This window comes from Haemaphysalis longicornis, unplaced genomic scaffold (genome assembly GCF_048455015.1).
Source record: "Haemaphysalis longicornis isolate Haplotype H1 unplaced genomic scaffold, Haemaphysalis longicornis Haplotype H1 scaffold_1, whole genome shotgun sequence".
Classification (NCBI taxonomy): domain Eukaryota; kingdom Metazoa; phylum Arthropoda; class Arachnida; order Ixodida; family Ixodidae; genus Haemaphysalis; species Haemaphysalis longicornis.
The window spans coordinates 255071886-255095831 of NW_027526203.1; the positions used below are offsets into that span (position 1 = coordinate 255071886).

A 23946-nucleotide genomic window follows, 5' to 3' on the forward strand; every position below is an offset into this window, starting at 1 on the left:
TTTATGTCCATGTGAGATACGGTTTATTTACAGCTTCCAAGATGCACCGTAATGAGAGAGGAAAAAAAAATTAAAAATGTTCAAAATGGGATGGTAATGGCATCTCAGACTTCATCCTCATTCAAGAGCATGTTTGGAATGCCGTTGGTGATGGGGAATTTCCTCCCCGTCTCTGGGCACACAAGTTCTCCATCAACAACTTCCACCTGTACAAAAAAAAAAGGGAAGGGGGGGGGGGGGTAAGAAAAACTGAAGCACACCGCAAAATGGAAATAACACAGCAATAGAATTCCAAAATCAGTTCACTGATAAATCAGCCACGTGATAATATAAACCAGTGGCAGATGCTGGCATCCTCGATTCCTACTTGGCCACATGACGACTGCTCCTCTGTTATGCCACCACTGGCAGTTTGTGTTGCATGAAGTAAGTACAAATTTAGCTTCCTTCATTCTTTTGATAGTTTTTGATAGTTGCAAACCTCTGTCACATGTTTCAGTTCCAAGTCAAAGCATTGCATGGGTAGGTTTTGAACTGGATGCATCCCCATGCGGGGTGTCGAGAGCTTAGTGCAAGACCTTGGAGGTGATACCTTCCACTCATCGGACACAACTTGGATACATTACTGTCATCCATGGACAACCATGCCCTTGAAACGCATTTCTTGAAAAGACTGCAGTCTAAGATAAACCATGGAGTGGTCATCCATACGGGTAGACACCTTCATGCACTGCCCTGTGTGCCATACGTTATGCAGGCACTTTTAAAGCACAGTGTCATAACCAAAGTTCTCATCACACTGGCGAACAAGACATAACTAGGAAGCTGCAAACCAAGACTTGCATCTGTTGTGAGCACTCCATCTTCTGGCACTTGCTACAATAGTGAACTTTCCTTGTGATTAAGGTTCATTTAAACTAATGATGCACACTCCCGCCTTGCAAGAGGACCGTGCAGCAGTAACATGTAACACAACGAAAAAGTGGTTCGCTCATATCTCCACAGTCCCCTTCCACTAAAATTGGATGCTATTTGTGCTTGCTTAGCAATCACACTTGAGATAGGGAAGCGGATGCCTTCATGCGCCTCATTAGCCTCTCGTCCCCACCACTGGACTCAACTTTGTTGCCCAGCAAATGTAGCAACCTTTTTGTCTCGGCTATGTGTGAATCTACATCTCGGTCCTTGGTGCTGTTCGAAAAATGTGGCCACAACATTGTTGAGCACCCTTCCTTCGTGGTGACACGTTTGGCTGTGCTTGCAGCGACCCCTAGATGTGTGTCGCCAACACTGCCTCTTTCAGTGGCACAGCCCAAATTTCTCTACCCAGGAGCATTTAAAATTAAGCTGCGCCTGGGCACATTGTAGTGGAGGGCTCCTGATTAATTTTGACCACCTGGGGACCCTGCAGGAACTGCACATTTGGAATTAACGCCTTTAACATGTGCCGAAATCTTGACACAGAGTTTTTGTGCCAGAATGTTGAGCGGCAAGAGAAAAGGAGAGGGCGATGCCTCTAAAGAGACAGCAGGTGGGGAATGGGCTTTGGCTAATACCAGCTGCTTTCTGTTCCTTTGTTCAGCTTCTGTCTTCTTGTCATCTTGTGACGCATACCTCCCCAAGCATCTCGCAGCATTTCACAATTAAGCTGCAGTCAAATAGTTTGTGCACCACAGAATTTTCTGTAATGAAATATTTCGAGCTACCCGGAGAGCCTGCCAAAAACCTTCCGAAATAAACGGGGACAGATAAAAGCTGGGAGAAACAAGAGCTTGGTATGAGATTTCAAAACCTTGTGGGTTAACCAAACTTTCCAGTTATCTGAGTTGGGGTAAATGGTTTTTACTGTATTCCCACGGGACATAACTCTTTCATTACTGCGGGTAACTGACCGATTTTTACAGGTCTAAGAAAACATTTTTTGGGGCTAAACATGCGGGTGAGGCACATACTGCAGTGACATAAATGCAGAAGGTTCAATGCCCTTTCCAACAACACGAGTTTTAATAATGCTTTCATAAATAATGATTGCAAAAAAATCCACTTCAAAAATTTTGTCCCGACGTCGAAGAAAATTAAAAAAAAAAAGTCGTGTATAACAAACCACTATTAGTAGAAAAATTCAGAATATACGCCTTGTAGGTCAACATTTTAAAAACCCATCCTAGAAAAAATGAGTTGTGTGGAACAATTTGCACATGTAAAAAGAAAAACGTAAACACGCAAAGTTCCCAAACTTTGTGGTGGAGCCCAACCTGCATGGTTCTCTGGAAGAAATCTGGTGGTTTGACATTATTAGAGGCACCAATTAGCCCCCACGTGATGTAAAAACACCTGGTCAATGACTACGGCCAGCACAAGATTCAGGGCGAGCAAGCAATGCGAAGAAATCCACTTAGAGCTGAAAACCGAACTCGGTGGTGGATGCTTGTTGACGTTCTGATCATCACTTATCTGTCAGAACTTTCACTTGCGGTTTATCATCATTTTCTGACTTGCTATGTTAGCCCTGCTTGCAGGAATAAGGTGCGATGCACTAATCGTGCCCAGCAAGCTTTCACTGAGCAGCTGTCACACGACAAAAGGAGTTCAGCACTACAAGCCTCCTGCAATGCAGCGCCACCTAACATTTTCAAAAAACAATATCAAGCCTGTTGGAGACTGTCAGAATAGACAGTTGTACTAATAAGCGACCCTAGACCTCCAGAAACACCCTCGTATGTAAACGAAACTGGCCGGTGAACAGCTGGCGGTGTTCAAGACTGATTGGAAGCGCTTTCCCTGTCTGAACTGATATCCGACGACATGGTGTTATCTTTTGACCTTCAGATAGAGCTGCTATCACAGAAGTAACGCGTGGATGAAGTGAAATCACGAGTGGCATTCATTTTTGAGGAACAGTAGCGGGCGACGGAGGTGCCATGGCAAATCGGCTTGAAGTTGGGTAACTACTTAATAGCGCCAAATATGAATTTCGCAACGCAAAAACAAAACTGAAACTGCTGGAAGCTGGCTGAGAATGCCAGGTCCACTTGTTAGGCATGCGGGGAACCTTCAGAAATAAGCTTTGGCAGAATAAAGCTACCCTTTCTCTGACCCAACGCTCACTAGAGAATAGCTGGCGCCTCACAACGCTGTCGGATTACAAAGCTGACAACCTAATTTGATATTTAACTTTTTTGGAGCCTTTTGATGAAGAAAATGTGATGGTAATGCAGCACAACAACGAGCGGCATGCTTTTCTGTCAAGCGCAGCAGCCATACCCCTTTTCGCAAAAGCGCACACACCTCTGCTCGCCCGAAACGCCGTCAAAGATCTCGGTGTCACCGGAGCGGAAAAATTTAAACGTATTCTAAAAGTACAGTGCCTATACTAACCATTGGGGTGCATTAGGTGCACAAGAAACGACTACATGTCCAAATCGGCAATATAAAGCATCAACCACCGGTGATCGATTTAACAAAGAGTTAAGGTGCAAGGGGAGCCCTCGGGCTGCTTACGAACTGGTAAATTGAGGAGGCCGACTATTTCCACCAGCCTTGGTGGACATTACAGGGGTGTGCCGTGACTGTTGCTGTCCTGACGGCAGTTTGCCTAAATGAGTTGAAAGAACCCCGCAACCCCCCCCCCTTCTTTTTTCAGGCATTTTCCCAGGTGCTACGTCTGTTCCTAGTTTCATGCAGAGATGGACACAAAAAGGCTGGTTAAAGCCAGTACAAAAACAAAGTTAATTTCTATATTTAAGAATACAAGCAAGTGGAGCATTGCTCTCCCCTTGAAAATCGAAAAACCACTGCTCGCTTTCCGACCCACTCTGATGACGTTATACGGGAGGGACCCGTGAGAACAAAAAGTGTCACATTGTGGTAGCTCTAATCTGATAGAGTGACAGTTTGGGAAGCCCCTTTTTTGAGCTTTTTGACATTGTCATTACCATGGTTACAGTGCCATGGGTGCCCATGTTGTCAATGTTTTTTTTATTTATGGGACTGTGCACTTTGGTTTTGCTTGCCATGGCAAGAACGACTTATGAGCACATAAATTGCGTATAACGTACATTGCATGGCAACAGGAACGAGCAGAACACTCTAACATGCCGTGTGCAAAGAATAAGCCAGCAGCACACACAAGTGCTCGGAGCGAGGCGGTAGTTTGTGGCTTGTATTACTATTTCTATTCATTGATTTTCTTTTGATAGTCTACAGTGGAGTTATTATGCTTACTTAAAAAAAATCATGTTAGAGTCATTTGTTCGATACAACAGCATATACAAAATAGTACAAGCCCGGCCAATTGTAAGACACCAGCTGTGTTGCCAGATGCGGTGGCCTCAGGAGTGTCGCAACCAGTTCCACATTTGCTTGTATTTTTCATTGAAAAATCGAATAGCTTTCTCATTTGTGCTCATCTTGATCATTATTCTTAGCATCTATCCCTTAATGACACCAAGGACAAACAAAGTGCCCAGAAAGTATCTGGAGAAAAAAAAAAAAAAAAACACCGTGGGGTTCCGTTAACTATGTTCCCTGTTACTGACTAAATGTTACAGATGGCTTGCACATGTCACTACCGCCCTTTCTGGTGCACTGCTCTCTGCTTTCTCAGCGCTGCTCAAAATAACAATGGCAGATAAGTTCACAGGCTTTCAGCGTGCACACGGCACACCAACAAGGCAGGTACGCTTACACCAGTGCAAGCTGTCTATGAATGTAGCCAGTTGTAACTGCGCACAATTTCTACTTGTAGCTTTAAACAGACCTATCTTGCAGTGAGATTCAGCATCACAACGTTGCTGCTAAAACTTTTATGCTGCAAAAGCAAAGAAGCAAAAGAGCTCCAGGTCAGCATTTTTTGTAGAACTGTCTTTTCAGAAAAGTACATGAATTCGAAAGACCACGCATGTGGCCCAGCACATGAGTAGACACCAACTGCATGGTTCAGGCGATGTGAAATATAATCCAAAGAGCGCCAGCTTAACAGCTTCTCCAACCCAGAAGAAAAAAATCTACAAACTTTTCTCAAGACGGCAGATGTACAACGTTCAAATTATGTGCTTACATTTGTGCGGCAAGCCAGAGACCCTTGAAAATTCTATGAATCATCCCAGTTTTCAAACTAACCAGCGTACGGCACTTATTGCACAGCAGCTCGACCACTCTGAATACATATACTGTACTCATGCAATTTTAAACATTCCCTCTTTGTCGTGGACTGGCCCACTTCAAAAAAAGAAAACGGATGCATAAGTCAAAAGCTGTGTCTGCTTTGTACTGGGTGGTAGAAATAAAGAGATGGGGTGCTCACATCAATCATTGGGCATGAATGCGACATCCATCACACACAACACCGCTTTGGAAACCAGCATTTCTTTACAGTGCCTCACCTCAAATAGTGTGTGGTGTACTTGCTTCAGAAACTCTTCATTATGCTCGTAATCTGTTGCCACCGTCTTTGGTAATTCCCCCGCAACGCCAACCTGAAAGAGAGAAAGAGAGAGAAATATTTTTATCTGTCGAGCAGTGGCTGATGTATGGGCCTTGCCCCGTGAAAGGAATCCCTAGTCCGAGATTCCTTGGCTAGGTTTACTGTATTTCCACTGTATTTCCACATTTCGTGCCCTCTTCCCCACCAATTTGCTGATGCCAGCTACGATGATGCTGAGAAAGTCGGCAGGACTAAATTTCAAGGATTGCTCGCATGTTTAACCTGTACAACGTGTGTGAACAAACAAGAGGTCAGTATTAACTATGAGATGGGTGAAAATCAAAGTTTTGAGGGCTGGATAACAACACAGTGCAAACCAGTGGGACGTTAAGTATGGTAGTTGGTGCAGCACATATAGACTAAGGCTCCGAACTTCCACTACACTCTTAAATAATGGATTACAGTGGTTAAACTGCCCAATTTATCAACAAATAAGACTTTGATAAATTCCTTTTAGCATTCCTCGAAGAGATGGTGGTTCCACGCACCCAGTTGCTTTAGGCTGCTCGGTCATGATCATGGCTGATTTTTTTGAAAAGTGTTCACACTGCACTCGTTTTGCTAGTTCCATTAGTTGTATAAATGACAACACTACTTCTCATTTGAACTGGAAGCATGGACACAGAAATAAATAAGAATGGGGGTGATGTGTGTTTGGGGGAGAGGCAGCGGTAAGGACACCTACTCCTACCTTACAATGGTGTGTAGTCAGGAGCACATTCGTGTGTATACATATCGCTGATCTCTTAAAACTGAGAATGAAGGGGACACTAAAGGCTGAATAGCGTTTGGTTTTAACTGAAAAAAATCACAGGTTTATTTGCTTTTGCAGCCTTTATTATAAATAATTATAAAGCTGGCATATGAGCACTGCTCCCCCTTTCTGACCATGCCATGAGCTTCTGGCACCTGTGAGAAGGTGTAGAAAGTATGAACAGTAAGCTGACAGCCAGTCCTGGTTGATCGAAGCTGGCTGTATAATATGCATAATGTGTGCGGTATGTTAATGTTGCTGCTAATGGGAATCGGTGAAATGACCATGCGCCTCTAACGGCTGCTGCCACTGTCACCAACCAACCCCCCCCCCCCATCCCCCAACCCTGTGGGTATGTGGATGTCACAGCCAAATGGGAAGGGGTGAATTGGCCGAAAGCTTTGCACAGCAGCTGCCATCGTTACTAGCCAAACGCTTGCAGTGGGTATGTGAGAATTATGGGTAGGTATGTTGACCTTGTAGCAAAATGGGAATTGGCCAAAAGCTTATGATGCGACATTCTGCTTCCTGCTGGGCACAAGCCAGGCACTTCCTGTGTGCATCCAGTGCCACCTACTTGCTCATTTGGAACACTTTTCTATTCTTTCTATCCTGTCTACTTCGTGCCCACCATATATCTATTCTCCGTAACATGTACACGCAAATCATAAAGCTTCGGGTCTTATGCACGGGCAAAAAATGTGCGCAAACCATTTCCTTCAAGGGAAAATTTCAGCTGTAGACTTCAATGGTTATCATTTTACTGACATCTGCATATGTTACGGCTTTTATAAAATACATTTTTCATTAGTCAGCCAAATTGAATAATTAAAATTTCTTGAGATTTCTTTTCTTGGAAGAAATAAAAGAGTAGCAATTATTAGTTGTATTTGTCAAAGACTATTGGCCTACGTCAGCTTCGTTCTGTAGATGTAGATGCGACACACTGGCACTGCACCCGCAGCAAGAGGTTCCATTTTGTTCATTTTCATTCTACTCCGTTCCTCTTGTGTTGGATATGGAAAGAAGTGTACGTGCAATCGTATAAAACATTTTAATACCTTAATTTTAAAAAAGTCCAATGATCCAGGAGGCATTCGAACTTGCATTGCTTCAGTATACAGTCGAGTCCACTTATAACGATACCGTTTATAACAATATATCGCATATATTGATGAACAGCTGTGGCACCGTCGACTTTTGTATTCTTTCTATGGTAAAATAAACCGCTTATTACAATGCTCCAGTGCCACGATCTCGGATATAACGATTCAATCCGGTTATATTGTGCGCCAAAAGTGCAACAGTGATGACTCTAACGCCGCGATTGCGCAGCCTACTCAGGTAGTGTCTTCGTAGGAGGCCCAACGCGTGACACAGTCCCGCGGGGACTTTGTGTCCGCCAAGGACATTTACCTCAGCTAGGTGAAGCACCAATAGACGCTCTTGGGAAAGATTTGCGCTCGCTTCACATGCGGCAAACAAAGGTGACCGACTGTGGCTTCTTTTCTGCAAATTAGTAGTAGTACGACCTTGCTGGCATGTGAATAAAATGTTTTGAGCTCTGTTCCGTCTTTTTATTTCACAACCCACTTATAACAATTATCGGTTATAACGCTGGGATTTCCTTGGCAATTGGATATTGTTATAAGTGGACTAGACTGTAATATGCGAGAACACGCTCCAGACCGCTCGACCAACGGAGAAGCAGCATAAGTGGTGGTTTCAACTATTATTTACCAATTTTGCAACTGTTCGGCCATAAAGCAGCAACATCCAGCATGCTGTTTTTGAATTCGACGTCACGTATCGTACAACTGACTATTGCAACAAGAGAGTTTTAGCACTCCGTATGCTCCGTCTGTTGCGTGTTGACCGTGACCTCACTGCGCCTGCACGCGCGGGAAGGGCGAGGAGGCCACCCCCATCTTAACGAATGCGCGGGCATGGCGAGGGACGGCCCGTGTAACTAATCCACCCTACCTGAACGAATGCGCAAGCGCCCAGACGGGTCGCGGTCAATACGGTACGCACGTAAAACGGAGCATACGGAGTGCTGAAACTCTCTATTGTTGTGTAGATTGCATAGAACATTGCCCTCAAACATGGCCCTAAAGTTCTGTCGGACGTAACTCTAGACACTGTCTATTTTATTTCGTGCCGATCGCCCAACAGACGATGAAAAGACGAAGGTCTTTGCATACCAAGGTGGGTCACGAACTCTCTAACTTGTTCCTACTGCGCATACGCGACCCATCGCCAGGATGCGCGGCATGTGCTGAAAGCCACGCGCTCCGTTGTTCGCATTTCAATGTATCACGTTACTACTGCAGTGCAAGAAACAGTCATACGCTGGCGGCTGCTTGGTAAAGAGCGTCCCAGTCCAGCTTGGGTATCATGCGGCAGACGAACTCGGGATTGAATTCCACAGGCACCACTCTGGTTTCGTTGGCCTGCAATTGAAGGGATACATAAATTAACCCGACCATTTGACTTTGCTAAAAACACAGGAATGTGACCCGAGCTCACCACGATGCCGAGGGGAAAACCCGTGTTGACTCCTTTAATGCACTTCGACGTCATCATGTTGTGCGTAAGCAGCTTCATTTTGCTGTTTCCTACTTTAAACACAAACTATACACGACTATCTTCACAATGCTGCAAGGGAGAAAACACGCTGCAGGAGAGTCGTAGCTGCACGGATTGCTCGCACGCGGATTACGGAAGACTGTGGCTGCTGTGGCCAAGACAGCCAACGCAGGCCAATGCAGGCCAATGTGTGAAAGCTCTTGTCAATAGTTTTTATCATAACAGTACAAACTTCTATAAAAAATGTATTTATAACTGTATTTAACTTATTTAAGCAGCGTGTAGACTTACGTCGATTAATTTTATATTACTATTTATTTGTCCTTGACATCATCATCAAGATTGCGTTGCTGGGTCGCTGGGTGTTGTAGAAGAAATCGCGAAGTCCGTCCTCTCTGGCTTGGTGAAACCACTGCGCTGGAACCATAGCTGGAACCGCTGTCGCTGCTTCCTGTAACGTGAACCGATTATCGAGTGGCGGCAGCGACTTCACGGCACGTCCACCGTAGACCGACATCATGGATGACATGCTATTTCAACTGCGGTTCAGCTCCAAGCAACTTGAGCGGCTCTCCAAGAAGGCTGAGAAGGACGAGCGGCTGCAGAAGGCTAAGATCAAAAAGGCTTTGCAGCAAGGAAATGTTGAAGGCGCGCGCATCTACGCCGAGAACGCTATCCGCAAGAAGAACGAAAGTCTGAATTACCTGCGCATGGCCTCCAAGGTGGACGCCGTGGGCTCAAAGATCAAAAGTGCAATGGCGATGAAACAGGTAAGGAACCGGCTGCAAACGCTTAGTTCGTGGGTCACCCCGTTCGGCTCATATGGCAATTAAGTGCGTAGGGAAGTGGCATGTCCTTTTCTTTTATCTGAGACGAATTTTCCGCCGGTTGTAGTAGCAGCACAGGCGGCTGTTGACACTGTCGACAGTCACTTTTGCGGCTTCCGTGTGGAAATGTCCACTGATAGTACTGTATGCGGGTGTAGCAAGCCGGTTCATAATTGGAACGTAATGTATCAGTACTGTTGTGCCTTTCTTTCGTAGTGTCACTAATTACCTGTCACACTAATTGCTTGCTTTCCTTTGGTTTGCATTTTTTAGTTCTGTACTGATCTCAGTGGAGCGTTGTGGCATTATAATACAGCCCTTTTGTGCTGCAATTTTGTTCCCCACTTCATTTTTTTGGCACAAATACAACACTGAAATGGACATATGTAATACAGCTTGAGTCAAAAATCTACTTTGGATTTTGTCAGTTTATGGTGGGTGCTTTTTGTGGTTGAGTACCTGTCTCATAATTCAGTCCTTTGTAGGGAAAAAAAGGTTGCCGTAATATTTAGGAATTACCACTCAGGACATGCTCAGTACATGAGGCCTAGTAATAAAATGTTGGATCAGCCTTTTCCGTTGTAGTCCGAGTCAGCAGTATCTATAGTACATGCTTTCCTTTTGTTTACATTTGTGCATGCTGTACGGATCTCACCGCTACATTGTGTCATCATGGCTGCTGTTCTGCTGCCGCCTGCTACACTTTTAATCCATTCATTTCTCGCGCATCGCTTGACACCCTTAAGTGTGAAGCTTTGAGATATTCGTGCATGTGAAGAAATAAGAACCCTTGAAGTTGTGTACTTCAATCCGGAGCAGCGTGCACTCTATGGCTTGCAAGGATGCAAGTGGTAAAGCTTCCTTCTCTTGTAATTATTTGAAGTTGCCAGCTGGCTATCCCTTTACTGTGGTGGTATTAATCAGTGGCATCTTTCCGCTTTGAGAATTATAGCCGCGCTAGAATGGTTGACCTGTAAGGAAATGAACAGATAGCTGTTTCTGAATGTACATGGTCTTACTTAGCATGCAAGAAAACAATGCTCCAACGTCCAGCCTCATTCATGCCCTGCAATGGGCAGAGATAGATTTGCCTAGTTGCCTAGACTTTTTGATAACATGCTTAAATGAAGGTCCTGCTACAGGCCATTAGGCCTTGTGAAGAGGTGTGCCAAGAATTCATTGCTAAGGAAAGCCTTTCCTCTGTAGCTAAAAATGATGAAAGAGCGCCGTCAGCACGGAAACTTAAAGAGATGGATTGCCTCCCTAACGGTTATCGTGCAGGTCACCAAGAACATGGGCGGCGTCGTGAAGGCCCTGGACAAGGCCATCAACTCGATGGACCTGCAGAAGGTTTCAGCCGTCATGGAGAAGTTTGAGCAGCAGTTCGAGGACCTGGACGTGCGGAGCTCGGTGCTGGAGGACGCCATGGGCACAGCGACCACCACGACCGCACCTGCCGCTCAGGTGGACCAGCTCATCCAGCAGGTGGCTGAGGAGAGCGGCCTGGAGATGATCGACCAGCTCAATGCAGCCAGCCTGGCACCAGCCGACTCCATCGCCGCCTCCACGGGCCGCCCCCAGGCTGCCGAAGACGCCCTCACCAAGCGTCTTGCCGCACTTCGCGACTGATGGCTTTTGCGTCTGCCCCTCCGAAACCGACGTGCTCTACACAAGTGCTTGATGACTTCCCGCAGCTTTTTGCAAGGCGCAAACAAAGCTCCATGTCCAGCTTATAAAAGTCGCAACACCGGATGGCGAGTTTGTATTTTTGCTGGAGCCCTAGCCGCCATTTCCCCGGTGATGTTTTGTGGTTTCAGCTCTTGTTCAGGTCCACTGGTGGCATTCTGAATTGCCCTGATGTACGTCAGCATTGTTGGGTGCCTTGGCTGGCCATCACAGTTGCAGTGCATATTTAATTGATCAGGCAGTGTGCTGCCCAGTGACACGGCAATATTGTAACTTGTTAATGGGAAGGATTGTGTTTGGATTGAAGATGTGTCCATAAATAAGGTGTGTATTTGGCCCAATGGTGTGTAACGTGGAGGTTGCATTAAAAAAGGGCCAAGGGTGAAGGAAAGGTAATGAACTGCGTGAATGCGCAGTGGAAGCCAGAAAAAAATGCTGGAGAGGATGAGAAGCAATGTGGTTCCTTGCAACCAAAGCAGAGTTTGAGGAGATGTTTGGCAACAACTTTTAAAATGGTAGCCTATTTTCAATATGCATGGACAAGAGTTGATACTAACACGTGCGTGGCAGTGTGCGATGTCTGGTATTAATCTTGTACATCTTTTAACTCCTTTGGGTAAAATGCTGTTATATGTGTTGTGTGTGTGCATGTAGAAAAATTTTGGTAAAGAGCAGATTGTTGACAGTGACAGCTCTTTGCGAGCAAAAAATTATTAATCATTGCATATGTCTTCGATTAATGAGCAGTGTACTACAGAAAAAGATGAAAGACCACTGTTGGTTTGAACAAGGTAGTATTGAGATGGTTGTGCTCACAGGAATATTAGCTGGCAGCATGCCCCAAAAGTAGTAGTTGTAGCTGCCATTGGGAAAAAAAAATTTTGTATGTATAAACTTTTTTTTTTTTTTCCACATTGTAAGGGGCTGGTTGTATGATGGTCATCTCCCAACAGGGGTGGTGGTTTTTACGTCTGACATTTGCTTTTACACCTCAAACAGTGCGGTATAGTGCTGCTGTCCAGACTCGTTGCAACTTGCACTTGATAAGTCAACCTTTTTGTTTTAAATGTCTGAATTTGAGTCACAATAGCTTACACTGTCGTAGTGCAATCCTGATGATGAGAGTCCACGTTATTCGAATTTCTGAATTATCCCAATTGGCCTTCAGGTATATTTTGGTAATGTGCATATGACACCCCCCCCCCCTTTTTTTTTTGTTGCACTGTCAAAACTACCTTCAAACTCAATGTTTCATGGTGATCAAAAATAGCTGTTGCAAGGAGGGAGTAACATGGGCATTTGAGGGCACACAGTAAATATCTTCATCCCAAGTTGTAATCTAATGGTGGCATGCAATAGCCATAGAAAGTGTGCTTTTGTCAAGTAAAACAAATGCTTACCCAGTGTCCGTATTCAAACATGTCTCTGTGCTTCTCCCTCTATCTTTCTCTTGCCGTTTTGGTTGCTTGGAGCAGTTGAACTGTGCAAACTGTCAAAAGTGTGCAGTGAGACCTTGTGACAAGACAAAAGAAAAGTTTGAGGAAAGTACTGTAGATGGGGAAATTTGTTTTCTCCCTTTTTAGACGCATCAAGGCTGCAGACAGGTAACAAGTAGCAATACGTGACCCTTACTTGTCCAGGCAATCCACGATGCTGAAAATTCAATGCAGGGTTTGGTGTTGGTGCACATCTTTCATTGATGTCCATTGCTTGTGCTGCGATAGTAAGCATTGTGTGTGTATTATCCGTCTGCCAGTTTCTGCAACTTAAACCAAAGAGGAAGACTCGCACAGATTCTGCACTCATGGATAGACTGAGGCAGTGCATCTATCGACAGCAGGGTTTATTTGAGCAGCATCTTCATTGCACAGTCAGTCACACTTGGCAGCTCTATATTGGGGTAGGATATATCAACGTACACTGGCTTAACATCCAGCAGGCATTAGCGAGCCAACAAAAACAACTGGGGTCACATGCTGGACTTCATTGATCAACATTTGTACAGCGCGAGAGTCGGTGGAAACGTACAGTCAAGATGGAACCTTTATATACCATTTTGCTGAATGCGGCATGGTGAAGGGCTTTGCCTGTCCAAGAGCGGTGACTCAACTTGCTAAGCTTACTCTTTTAGGAGGGCTGAAGTGCGTTCCCACCTGTCATTAATGGAGCCTTGAATTAGTATGATGTTTATATCCTGTACAAAGTGTAATTAAAAGTTTTATTTCTGGCAAAGATCGCATCGCACTGGTGTCACGGTGTCGGCATAATGGCTGCCTGGGCAGATTTTCTACCACGATTCTCAGTTTGCTGCCGAGAAGTTCAAGCAGGTTGTGCCTTATTCTGTGCTGCTGCATGATAAAGCTTGGAACACTGGCAGCTCAGCTTTTGTGCCTGGTTGGTTAACAATTGCAAGCGTAGTACTACCATGGCACGGGCTTTGTGGACATTGAATAAATCAAGAGCATGTGCATAGTGAAGCGAGAAGTTGCTGGTAGTTTGAACGCAAGTGACACAGCCACATGTAGGGACAAGGCAGCTTTAAGACCTGAAAAGAGCTGGAGCGTACACTGAACCATAGTTTCTAGGGATTTTATTTTTCACCTTGTTTTTGCCTGTTCTTACTCACTAAGAATAATATTAGGTGTATGCACGGCATAAGTGCCGATAACCTGTTTAAGGAAGTGGTTGGCTAGACAAACTTGTGGGACGGACGGAGTATTCTGGCATTTGTGAAAAACGTTCGATGATGCCTTAATGTTTTTTCTGTATATGCAAATAAACAGCTGTAGAAGGGCACAGGCCTCAGACAAGTGTTAGGAAAAGTAGGAATACATGTTCTTGCTTGTGTTCTCCATGATCCATTCGTTTGACTTGTGTGCAAATATAGTGGGTCACCATTTAGCTGGAATGTTTTCCATGGAGTGGTTATTTTAAACACTTTTCACATTTATCCTCTTGAATGCACTGGTAGAATAAAAAATGTAGCCCCAGTCTTCTGAGCAGAGCATAGAGTTTCTTTGTTTTTAAAAAAAGAAGTGACCTCTCTTTGCAATGCCAGGTTCGTACTTTATGACAAAGCGATATGACAGAGACTTGCAAAAATAATCCAATGCAAAGAAGTGCTATGCCTTCCTTTTTCTTTTTCTTATCTTCATTTGCTTTCAGAGCGTTGACTTTAGCATCAGCCTTGAACTTGAACAAAACTAGTGTTGAGGTTTCAGCGTACATTAAGGATCCCCTGGTAGCCTAAATTAATCTGGAGCCCTCCAATACAGTGCACCTTATAGTCCAGGTGCAGCTGAAGCGTGTGAAACCTTGAAAATTTTGAAAAGAAAGTGCAATGCCCCTTTTTCTTTATTTGGCAAAACACAAGGTTAATTTAAATATGGACAATCAACATTAATAGTTTTACCATAGTGAAAAGGGCTGTAAGTAGGCACCTTATAAATTGTAAACGTTTACAAAACAAAGACTCCTCTAGTTGCCAATGCTGGCAAGGCTAAATTTCATGGTCTCTATGAGCCACTGTTAGGCCGGTTGACTGTACGTTTAATTAGAAATGAGTGCACAGACAGCATTGCGTCGTTGTAGAATTTCAAATCTTGGACGGAAACGCAAGCAAACTAAGATGCTTGGCCAGTCTGAACAGTGTTGCTGTTGAAAATATCATTTTGTGGGAACTTAAGAAAGGATAGTGTCACATGCAACTCGCATTCCATTTACTTAAAAAAAAAAAAAAGGTGCTGCAGTATGTTCACTTTCTTAGCCAAAGCAGGCATTCTTTTTTTTCCCAAGCTCTCACAGTAGCTTGCTATTTAAAATATTTTTTGCCTCGAAGTTTAAAAATCTGGGAAGACATAACCTAATGCCATGCTTGATTTTATTATTTTATTTTTCTGTTTTTTTTTCTTGTTGTTGTTGTTGTTGGTTGGTTTGTTGAAGGACAGCAGAGTTATATAGTAGCCTTGACTGTTTTGTCTGTGTTCTGCGGAGAGAATGTGCGAACCCGAAGCATTCCAACCATATGCTGTTATAGCTGTGCCCAACAAATGTGTGCTTCCAAAAGCATCCGATGCTCATGATGAGAAGCTTGAACTGAGTGGAAATGCGCAGCTTGGCGTAAAAATAGAGACATTACTGTCCTGACTACTTGCTTGCACACCGCTCGTTGTTTGAAGCCTTTTGTCCACTGCCAGGGGCTAAAAAGTTGCTTGTGGCTTGCAACACCATAACCCTGACTGTTCATCACAGCCTTCCAATCTTTCACACGTTCTATGGCGAGGCATGAGGCCCTGAAAGCTATCATAAGATGAGAATTCTTCCACTGCAAAAAGCTTCGCAAGATAAAATGTTGCCCTCTGTCCGCTATTCTGTGCGCAGCATTCCAGAAGATATAGTGAGATAGGAGGTGTTTAAGGGGAAACCCTAGAAATAGATTGAAGAGGCCAGTGGTGCTGTCACCAGAAATTGACTCAAGCAATATAATAGTGCATGGTATAGCTACGTGAAACATTGTCTTTTTTTCTTTTTGAATAAGCTTGGAGTGCTTCGTACATGAAGGAAAGCATTTTGAATTTGAACACTTCTGAGATAAGCAAGAGCGGCAAATTGACTTCAGCTGAGGAAGTGTGTTGGCTGTGTGTTGGTGATGTAGAAACGGATGTCGAGTGCATAGCAAAATGATCCCTGATGGCCAACAATATGTAGCTTCTGTTTCTTGCTTCTCTAAGGCCACCTCACTTTCGTTTTGTTGCTGTGGAACCATTTTTTTTGGAATGGCAATAACTGCAGTGCGAGCGGTGCGCCACTAGCAATGGGCTGTCAGCGCTATATGAACATTATAGTACACACATGGTAGCATACATTTATCCTTCAAGCCTGCACTGACAAAAACCTAGATGTGAGACAACAACCAGGAACAATTGCACATCCACGGCAATATCCAACATTCAAGGCCAACAAATGACACAAAAAGTAACAAAAAGCACACACTGATGTGCATGTGTCATACACAGGTTGCAGGTAACACCGCCTTACGCTTGGGGCAGGACATGAACGATGTCTGTTTAACCACAGTTTCAACTTTGCAACACTAACAGGAGCCACTTTCCGATGAATTTCAGTGCGCTTTAGCTGTTGGTGCTGCAGTAAATCTATATTACAATTGTATGCAAGGAAACGGCAAGGTGGGGAATGGTGCCGTTTCTAAGCGGCTATTAAGGGAAACGGCCAGTCATGTAAAGGTGGTTTTGTCTTATAACTTCTTCTCATTAGCCCCATTGTGATCCAAGAACATTCCATTGCCACAGTGAAACCCCATCAACGTCGGGTTGTACATTACAATGGCTTGCCACTTTCCAACCATGGCAGTAATATTTTTTTTATTATTATTATATTGAAACGCAACTGTGAAAACATTATTATTTGTAGCGAACAATATCTTTTAAAACAGACACCTCAGGAGGTTTTCGGAAACAGGTTAAATTATGCCACGATAGCGGCTTTGTTTGCAGTAAATAAAAAATATTGAATTTGATGTGTTTCTTAATGAAGTGGCGGCTATTATAATTGACTTGTGGTCAGAAAGAGGAAAGGGGGGAGGCTACCAATAGAGACAATGTAGGAATGAGGGTGCAAACAAAAGTCTACTAAAATTGGAGTACATGTATCATTGCATATGATTGTGACGTCAACCCTCATTTCTGACGTCTGGAGGAGGTAGTTTGCTACTAACTGAGGGCTTTCAGTTGGATATTGAGTTTTAAAAGTTCTTCCTTTTGGCTGATTGGTGTTAAGTTTCCAGTCCGTCCTTCCCCACGAGCTTTAGATTTGAATGAGTAAAAATGCATGGGCAACTTGGAAGGTCATTGTGGCATTTGAAAAACCATCAGAGTTCACCAAAATTTGGAGTTGAGAGTGGACTTACTAAAATAATTTTCACTAAAGGGCCCATAATTGCAGAGCTCATTAATGACAACAAATTATGCTCATTGATCTTTGTTAACGTGTAGAAACCATGTCATTACTTGACCTCCAAAGACCAAAATCGTGAGCTTTGGCTCTTCCGTTTTTTTTTGTTGTTGTTTTGTTTTTATTTTCATTCACATTCCATTTGTCGAAAGTAGTTCATCAAGCTGATGTCGATAAACACCAGGACATGTCAGCGACAGCAGCAGGCGTTGGACGGCAAATGAATGAAAAGGTAAGTCACGCCGCAGCAGCAAGTCGGCCTGTGAATAAGTATAATGGCACTCAAGGCCATACAAGAAGAGAGCAGGTTGCATTGTTGTCTAGCAGTAACCAGTAATGGTGCTTGCAGTTTCAGCTTGTCTGTATGAAGGAAAGAGTACTCTTGTCTGATTAGTGTAGGTAGAAGGGAATTGGCTGCATCAGCTACTTCGCTGCAGATGTAGCTGAAGTGCTAGATCGCTTTTGGTTGCCGCTGGTATGTACCAGACGCCAAAGCTAAGCTCCGGCACTGTGATGGTCCTACTGTCTGCTACCCTCCTCAGTGGAGCAATGCTTGTGTGATGGCAAGGCATTATATGATGCATTGTGCATCCAGCTGACAGGTACACAGTGACTATTCCTGTGATCGAGTTTGCTTTGTAGAGAGCATCGACAGACTGACAAAACGTCGGGTGACTTTCCCGTGAGAAAGTGGACGAGCTCATGAACTGCGACGAGGAAGTTTGCCGTTTGAAGCAGCAAGTGCAACAGGAAAGAGGCACCTGGCATGTCGCATTCGCCAGCCTAGGTATTCGATAACCTTCTGAGATAATTGTTTTGTGACTGATGTGGCATGGTTTTGAGTCATAAAATTCAAACAGCTTTTTTCTCATAGGCCTTCTCTGCTGTAAACGTGCGTGTGCACACAAAATTTTTAAGACATGCTTCATTAAAAGGATTCCATGCTTTATGCATAAGCACGCTTGCCCGCGCACAGGAAATTGTGATTGTTATCTCGTAGCCCCCATTTCGTTATGATGTCTCTTAAAGTAGGCCACGGTACTGCAGTCGGGTGTAATATGCAGAAGCCAGTATGTACAGAAGCTCTGGCGGAGTACAACTGATCCATGCTATGTTGGTCATAACACAGACATTTCTGTCCTGTGTACATAATGTTTAGGTCTCCCTTAGCTCACAACTGAAAAACTACAGCAATGACATATGTTAAGTTCCTGTGAAAACACAATTTTATTACGTACTGTGTTTGCGTGCGAGTGTGGCGTGCAGCCAACAGTAATTGGGCAGGACTATTGCCCGAGCTGTTGGAATAGCCGCTATTACGTGCATTTATGCATTTAGCTCCACTTACAAATTGTTTATTTTGGCACCTGCTAAGCTGTGTTTCTGCTACCGAAACCGTATGCCACATATTGCATCATTCCCGGCGATACCTTTCAGGCATCTGTTGTCTTAAAGGCTAACTGCTTGTGCACCAAAACTTCACGCACAGGAGTGTCATTTTAGTTCCTTGTGTTTTCATTTTTTCCTGCTAAGAAAAATAATTTGTCCCCTTGCTCAGAAAGTTCAATTATTCAGAACTTCATGAAAAAGAAAGAGAGAGAAATAAACTTCAATCAGAGTTGAAGTGGGCATATTTGTGGTTGGGGTCTTCAGTGCAAGACTCCCCTGGTACGGCCGGCTGTCTTCACCTGTTCCACTAACAAAAGAACTTCGTGAACATGCAGAATAAATATAACAAGTAAATCCCGTGCCCGCCCCCCCCACCTTCCCAATTCAACGCTCTCTGTACGCACATATACGCACTATACATTCTTTCTGATTGTGAGTTTGCCAACATTTTTTCAGCCTAGGTGTGGTAAAACAGTACTGTTTTAGTGAAGGATATGACACGCGTTAAAACTTTATGTGAACCGTGGCAGTGGAGGAAGTCAATCATTTTTGGAGATTATCATAAAAATAAAGACAGCACCTGCCAAAGTGGCTGCTGAGGCCTCACACACAAGTTCAATCCCAGCTGTGGCAGCCGCTTTTTTGATGGAGACGAAAAACAAAAATGCCTGTGTATTGATATTTTGGCGCACGTTGAAGGTCCCCTGGTGGTCCAGATTAATCCGGATCCCTCCACTACAGTGTGTCTTGTAGTTCAAGCGTATTTATGATGTGTAAATCCCAAGACGGCAAATTTTGCGTTCAAATCGTGTGATGGCGATGTCGCCAGGATGCCCTAAAACATTCAGAGTCCTTTTGTAATGTCTATTTTGGCATGTCTGTTTCAGCAGAAATGATTACTTGATGCCCAGGATGGCTGAACGCTGCCCGGCGCAGATGACTAAAATAAGTGGTTGTACAACAACTTGCATTTCGCAGCTGAAAGGGAGAAAAACAGTTTGCATCCACAAATGTGGACATTGGACTTGGTGCCTGAATATAGGATAGTTGCTTGGTTCTGTAATTAAAATGCACACCAGCCTGTTATGAAAGCATGCAAAGCAGTGATGCTTATTGTGATGATGAGTGGTTTGTTGTGAATGGATCGAGGTTTTGTTTTCTCGTAAACAATTTACCTAGTGAGAGCCCCTTAACGATCTTGCAAGTGCTGACCATCTCGAATCCTCCTGAAAAGTTTTGTTTATTGTTTGGCCATGGGCATCTAAAGCCAAGTTACTAGGACCTATTCTGAATTCTTGATGCCGGACTTTGTGTCTGGCTGCGGGCATATAAGAGCATTTGCGAAAATCAAAGGTCGGAAGCCTTTTTTTTTTTTCTGTTTGCTACGTACCACTTTGTCCATGTTTCACTACTGCTGCATTTTTTTGCCTCATCCCATACCTCATAGGTACTCCTTGAAGTAATTAAAAATACATTTGTGTCATTGTTAAATTCTTGGCGTCTTCGAGGCTGTTTTCCCCCAAATACCGCTTCACATGGGGAAACCTTTCCCTTGTTTGGTCTTTCTCTGAGCGGTTATTTCGACATGTAACGTAAGTTGCAGTCATAAAGCTAACCGAAAGTGGTTGCCTTTAACATGGAACAGTTTCCGGCGTCGTTACATTTGGCTCATTATGCACAGTACAATCATGGCGGCTGGCAGCACAGAACCGATGCTGGCCTGATTTATACTTTCCAGTGACGCCAGCCTCGAGGCAGTGGGCGAGATTTCGTGGCGCTGGCTGTCATTTCCCGTGCTTAGCTTTCAGCGGTTAAAAAACGCGTAGCTGTTAGCTTTGACGCATGCGCTTTTCAAGCGCGTCTAGAGCCGCAAAGAGTGTTTTTTGCAGGGGCGTGCTTTGGAAGCCTCCTGGAAAAAAATGACCAGGGCCGGAACGCGCACTCATCCTGGTGCAAGCATATCTTCTACGCAAGCGCTCCGGCGTGCAGTCGCGGGCGAAGCGTGCGTCGGCGGTCGGGTGGAGTCACACCTCAGACTCCTTGCGGTGCAGCCTGGCCGCTGGCTGGTGGTCGGCACGGCCGCCGTCGGACTCTTCGTCCTCCGTGCGGTCCCCGGTTGCCGGGGTGGCGACGTGCTTGGCGGCCCTCCGGCGCCGCCTTTTGGGCTTGGCCAGCGGCAGCGCGGCGTCCGCCTTTGGGCCTTTCCAGCCCACGCAGTCGGCGCGCCACTTGATGCCGCTGTGGTTCTTGGGGTCCGGGCCGTTGCGCAGCGAGGGGTCCGGACCACGCCGGTTCTGCGGGTCTGGACCCTTGCACAGCACGGGTCGCTTGCTGCGAGCACCCACATCACGTGCGTGTATGAAGCGCGAGTATCTGTCGCATAAATTATGCACTCTGTATTTTAACACGCACGTTCTAGCATGGTTCGTCACTGTTCCAGACATACAGCACGACAATTTTTAAACCATGCGATGCTTCATTCGCCGTTTGGGGCTGGAAACTGGATGTTTTCAGTCGAAATGGTATGCTACATCTGCTTCACAAGTCGCGAAATTCTCTACAAGAGTGATTTTATCCCTGTCTTAGTACTATGGGATACCAGCAATACCGCAGCGTGGTACCGCAGTAGCCCTACCGGGAACCCACTGCCTGTAGCGACAAATAGTAGACAGCATCTTTGAAGAGCTGACGAACCATGCACTCAGAAAGTGTAAAATTTGCGCAAAATGAAATCAAACTCAACGTTCCAACCTGGCGCGCGCCAGCCCCTCCTCCTCCTTTTCCTGCCTCCCGGCTGGAGAAGCTAGGAAACCTACTCTATCTCTCAGTTTTGCTAGCCCCCACTCCTCCCACCGCCCACTCCTCAACCCTTTCCTGCATACTTTTGGTGTAAGCTTGTTGCAGTGAATAACTTTTGTTCGGGCAATTAAGTTTCAGCCGACTTCACGTATAGCTAAATCACGGCAATCATGCTTCGCCGCATAACGACTATTACCGCGGGGAAGCCAACAAAAGGGGTCCAAGGACGACGGAATCAGATTGAGGCGTACCCGCTTGCGCCCGTTTATGTGTGGCGCAGAAAGAAACTCTCCCGCTTCCCCGACTCAAACTAGGGGATAACGAAGGTCGCTGCAAGGCGAGCTGGTTTTAATTGCGGCCACGCGAAACATAAAAAAATAACCCCGGTCAATTCGAGAAAAATAAACTTTAGTGCCGCGTATGCAGGATGCATTTGTCGATTTTGCGCACATTCAGTAGCGGTGGTGAAATGGTGCATACATTGCCGCGTTAAATTAAATACAGTAAATATCGAATTTGTGAACAGTAGTTCACCGTAGTTTGCCACCGCTTGAGCGCCTTACTAGGGAGACTAGATAGTGTAGGAGAAGGCAACTAGACCGACGAGGTCCCGATGTTCCCAGTCCCCTCTTCCCGCCAGGCCATCTCGAGCAAACGACAAATTTATTTCGTGGATGGAAATATTGGTTACTTGGCGTACGGTAAGTAAGTAAAAGGTTGCGCACTGCTCGCTGTTCGACGTAGCAATGGTAGCCTCCTCAAGCTTCGTGCCGCCTCTCAGATCTTGCGCCCGTTGCATGGCTGAAGCGCGAATTACGCCTGCCTTCTTGTTTCACAGCTGTTAACTTTTTTTGTCTGCGGGTGCAACGTTTCCGGTAACAAGAAACGTGGCAGAGGAATCGGCATTTTTTTAATTCCCCGCCGTTTTTTTTTCTTTCTTCGGTAATGTTTCGTAAAACCCGGTTGGGTGGTCAGTTTTGTCCTGAAATCGTGATTATGGTACCACATTTTCGGCGCGCAAGTTCGTTTTTTTTTTTTCGATCCCAGAATATGATGGGTATATATTACTGGCTAGGGGCCCCATGTTTTCCAGTTCCCACATAAGTAGGTCACGGCAACCCCATTCATGACCGTAATCTCCTTGATCACTGGCTCCTCACTATATAGCCAGGAGGTGAATTGCTTTCCACTGACGCAGAATGATGGGTCTGATATAACGAGCCCGCTTTCCTTGGGGGGAGGAGAAGGCGAAGGTACGCCTCCCTTCATGAGGAGCACCAATGTGTGATCCAGCGGAATCCCTTTTCTCAAGCGCTGCAATGCGCGTGCGGGCGTGTGTGAGTGCGTGTGTGCGAATGCATCTACCACCTACTGTCGTATGTGTTCTTAACAATTCTATAGCAAATCAAAATGTCTCCCCCGTTTTTACACCAAAAATTCTGTCGGCGCGTCTTAGACGCGCCTTTTTATGCTTGCGGGTAATACAAATTTCTGACGATTCATTGTTAAAATGTGGCTGGGTGATTTGGCTCTCAAAGTTATAAGGCCTGCCCTGCCTTCGTTTACGCTATTTAGTTTATTCGAACATGGGGTACGCATTTCTTTCACACTTCACGCTCTCGTTTTCTCTCGTTAACCTTCTCCATCTTGATGCGTACAAGATTAACTACGATGACGTGATTATCTTGTAGGCAGTGACTGCGTCGACGACCCACAGAGATAGGTTGTTGGGCTTCTGCCAGAAGAAAGGCTTCGTCCCGACCGCAATAAAGGTGATTTTTTTAGCTCTCCTTCGGACATGCAAAACTAGTCTCCGGTGTCTTTCGTTTCCTGTTGGGGCGACAGCTAAGCATGTACCTTGACATGCTATGGGTTGTTGGCCGAACTCAAAGCACTGAGTTAGCTGGACGACAAGAAGGTGCGTTTCCTGGGCGTCGCGCAGCGCAAACTGCAGAGTTTCTGCGGGGGGATAACGTTGAACCGATCTTAGAAGCTAAAAAAACGTGGGGTCCTCCAAGCTCTTCTAAAGGATACACTGCGCCCATGTATGCTTTCCGGAACAGGGAAACTTCCCGAACAGGGAAGATTTCTTCTTTTTTTCAATTCGCCTGCCTGGTGGAAAAATCTTCAAAATTCTGGCGTTTTACGCGCCGAAGCTGCACCTAGGTTATTAGGCAATAGACGTCTATAGATTAGTTTGAAACACCCCGTGCCCTGAATTCTCCTTGCACCAAATTGTAGACACACAGGCACCTCCGTTTTCCATCTTCATGATAAAAAAATCACGCCATATCCACGGAATGAATGATGATAAGTGGGGCGAAGCGCGAGAGGGGGAGATCATCGGTAACCGTAACTCTCCCGTGAAAGTTCGCCCATTACATCATTAAAAAAGACGTAAGACTGTGTGCGTACATTGTACAAATCAACTTTTATTTTCGGAGTCA

General features: G+C 45.0%; 3 protein-coding genes across 3 annotated transcripts in view; 1 reads left to right on the forward strand and 2 right to left on the reverse strand.

Annotated features, from left to right (window-relative positions):
- On the reverse strand, positions 1-8998 carry Trmt112 (tRNA methyltransferase subunit 11-2). The gene is made up of 4 exons (XM_077675939.1): positions 8769-8998; positions 8591-8692; positions 5385-5477; positions 1-206 (listed from the first exon to the last, which is right to left on the reverse strand). The coding sequence occupies exons 1-4, from the start codon at positions 8844-8846 to the stop codon at positions 105-107; spliced, it is 375 nt and encodes a 124-aa protein (XP_077532065.1). The 5' UTR covers positions 8847-8998; the 3' UTR covers positions 1-104.
- Positions 8999-9164: 166 nt separating this feature from the next.
- Positions 9165-13573, forward strand: LOC144144461 (charged multivesicular body protein 1a-like). Its single transcript, XM_077675920.1, has 2 exons — positions 9165-9598; positions 10937-13573. Exons 1-2 carry the CDS (start codon positions 9347-9349, stop codon positions 11282-11284), a joined length of 600 nt encoding a protein of 199 aa, XP_077532046.1. The 5' UTR covers positions 9165-9346; the 3' UTR covers positions 11285-13573.
- A 901-nt stretch (positions 13574-14474) lies between these two features.
- The window catches only part of LOC144144469 (uncharacterized), a 30164-nt gene continuing 20692 nt past the window's right edge, over positions 14475-23946 (reverse strand). The window contains exon 3 of the mRNA XM_077675928.1: positions 14475-21031. Coding sequence (XP_077532054.1) covers positions 20725-21031 — 307 coding nt within the window. The 3' untranslated portion in view covers positions 14475-20724. The remainder of the gene's footprint in view (positions 21032-23946) is intronic.

What these genes read in the sequence shown, in the direction of transcription:
- Trmt112 (XM_077675939.1), bottom strand. Translation starts at nt 8,846, where the DNA reads ATGAAGCTGCTTACGCACAACATGATGACGTCGAAGTGCATTAAAGGA. An exon ending in GTTTTCCCCTCGGCATCGTG is followed by an intron (nt 8,693 to 8,768) that starts GTGAGCTCGGGT and finishes CTTCAATTGCAG; the next exon opens with GCCAACGAAACCAGAGTGGT. An exon ending in TTTACCAAGCAGCCGCCAGC is followed by an intron (nt 5,478 to 8,590) that starts GTATGACTGTTT and finishes TCTCTCTTTCAG; the next exon opens with GTTGGCGTTGCGGGGGAATT.
- LOC144144461 (XM_077675920.1), top strand. Translation starts at nt 9,347, where the DNA reads ATGGATGACATGCTATTTCAACTGCGGTTCAGCTCCAAGCAACTTGAG. An exon ending in GTGCAATGGCGATGAAACAG is followed by an intron (nt 9,599 to 10,936) that starts GTAAGGAACCGG and finishes GTTATCGTGCAG; the next exon opens with GTCACCAAGAACATGGGCGG.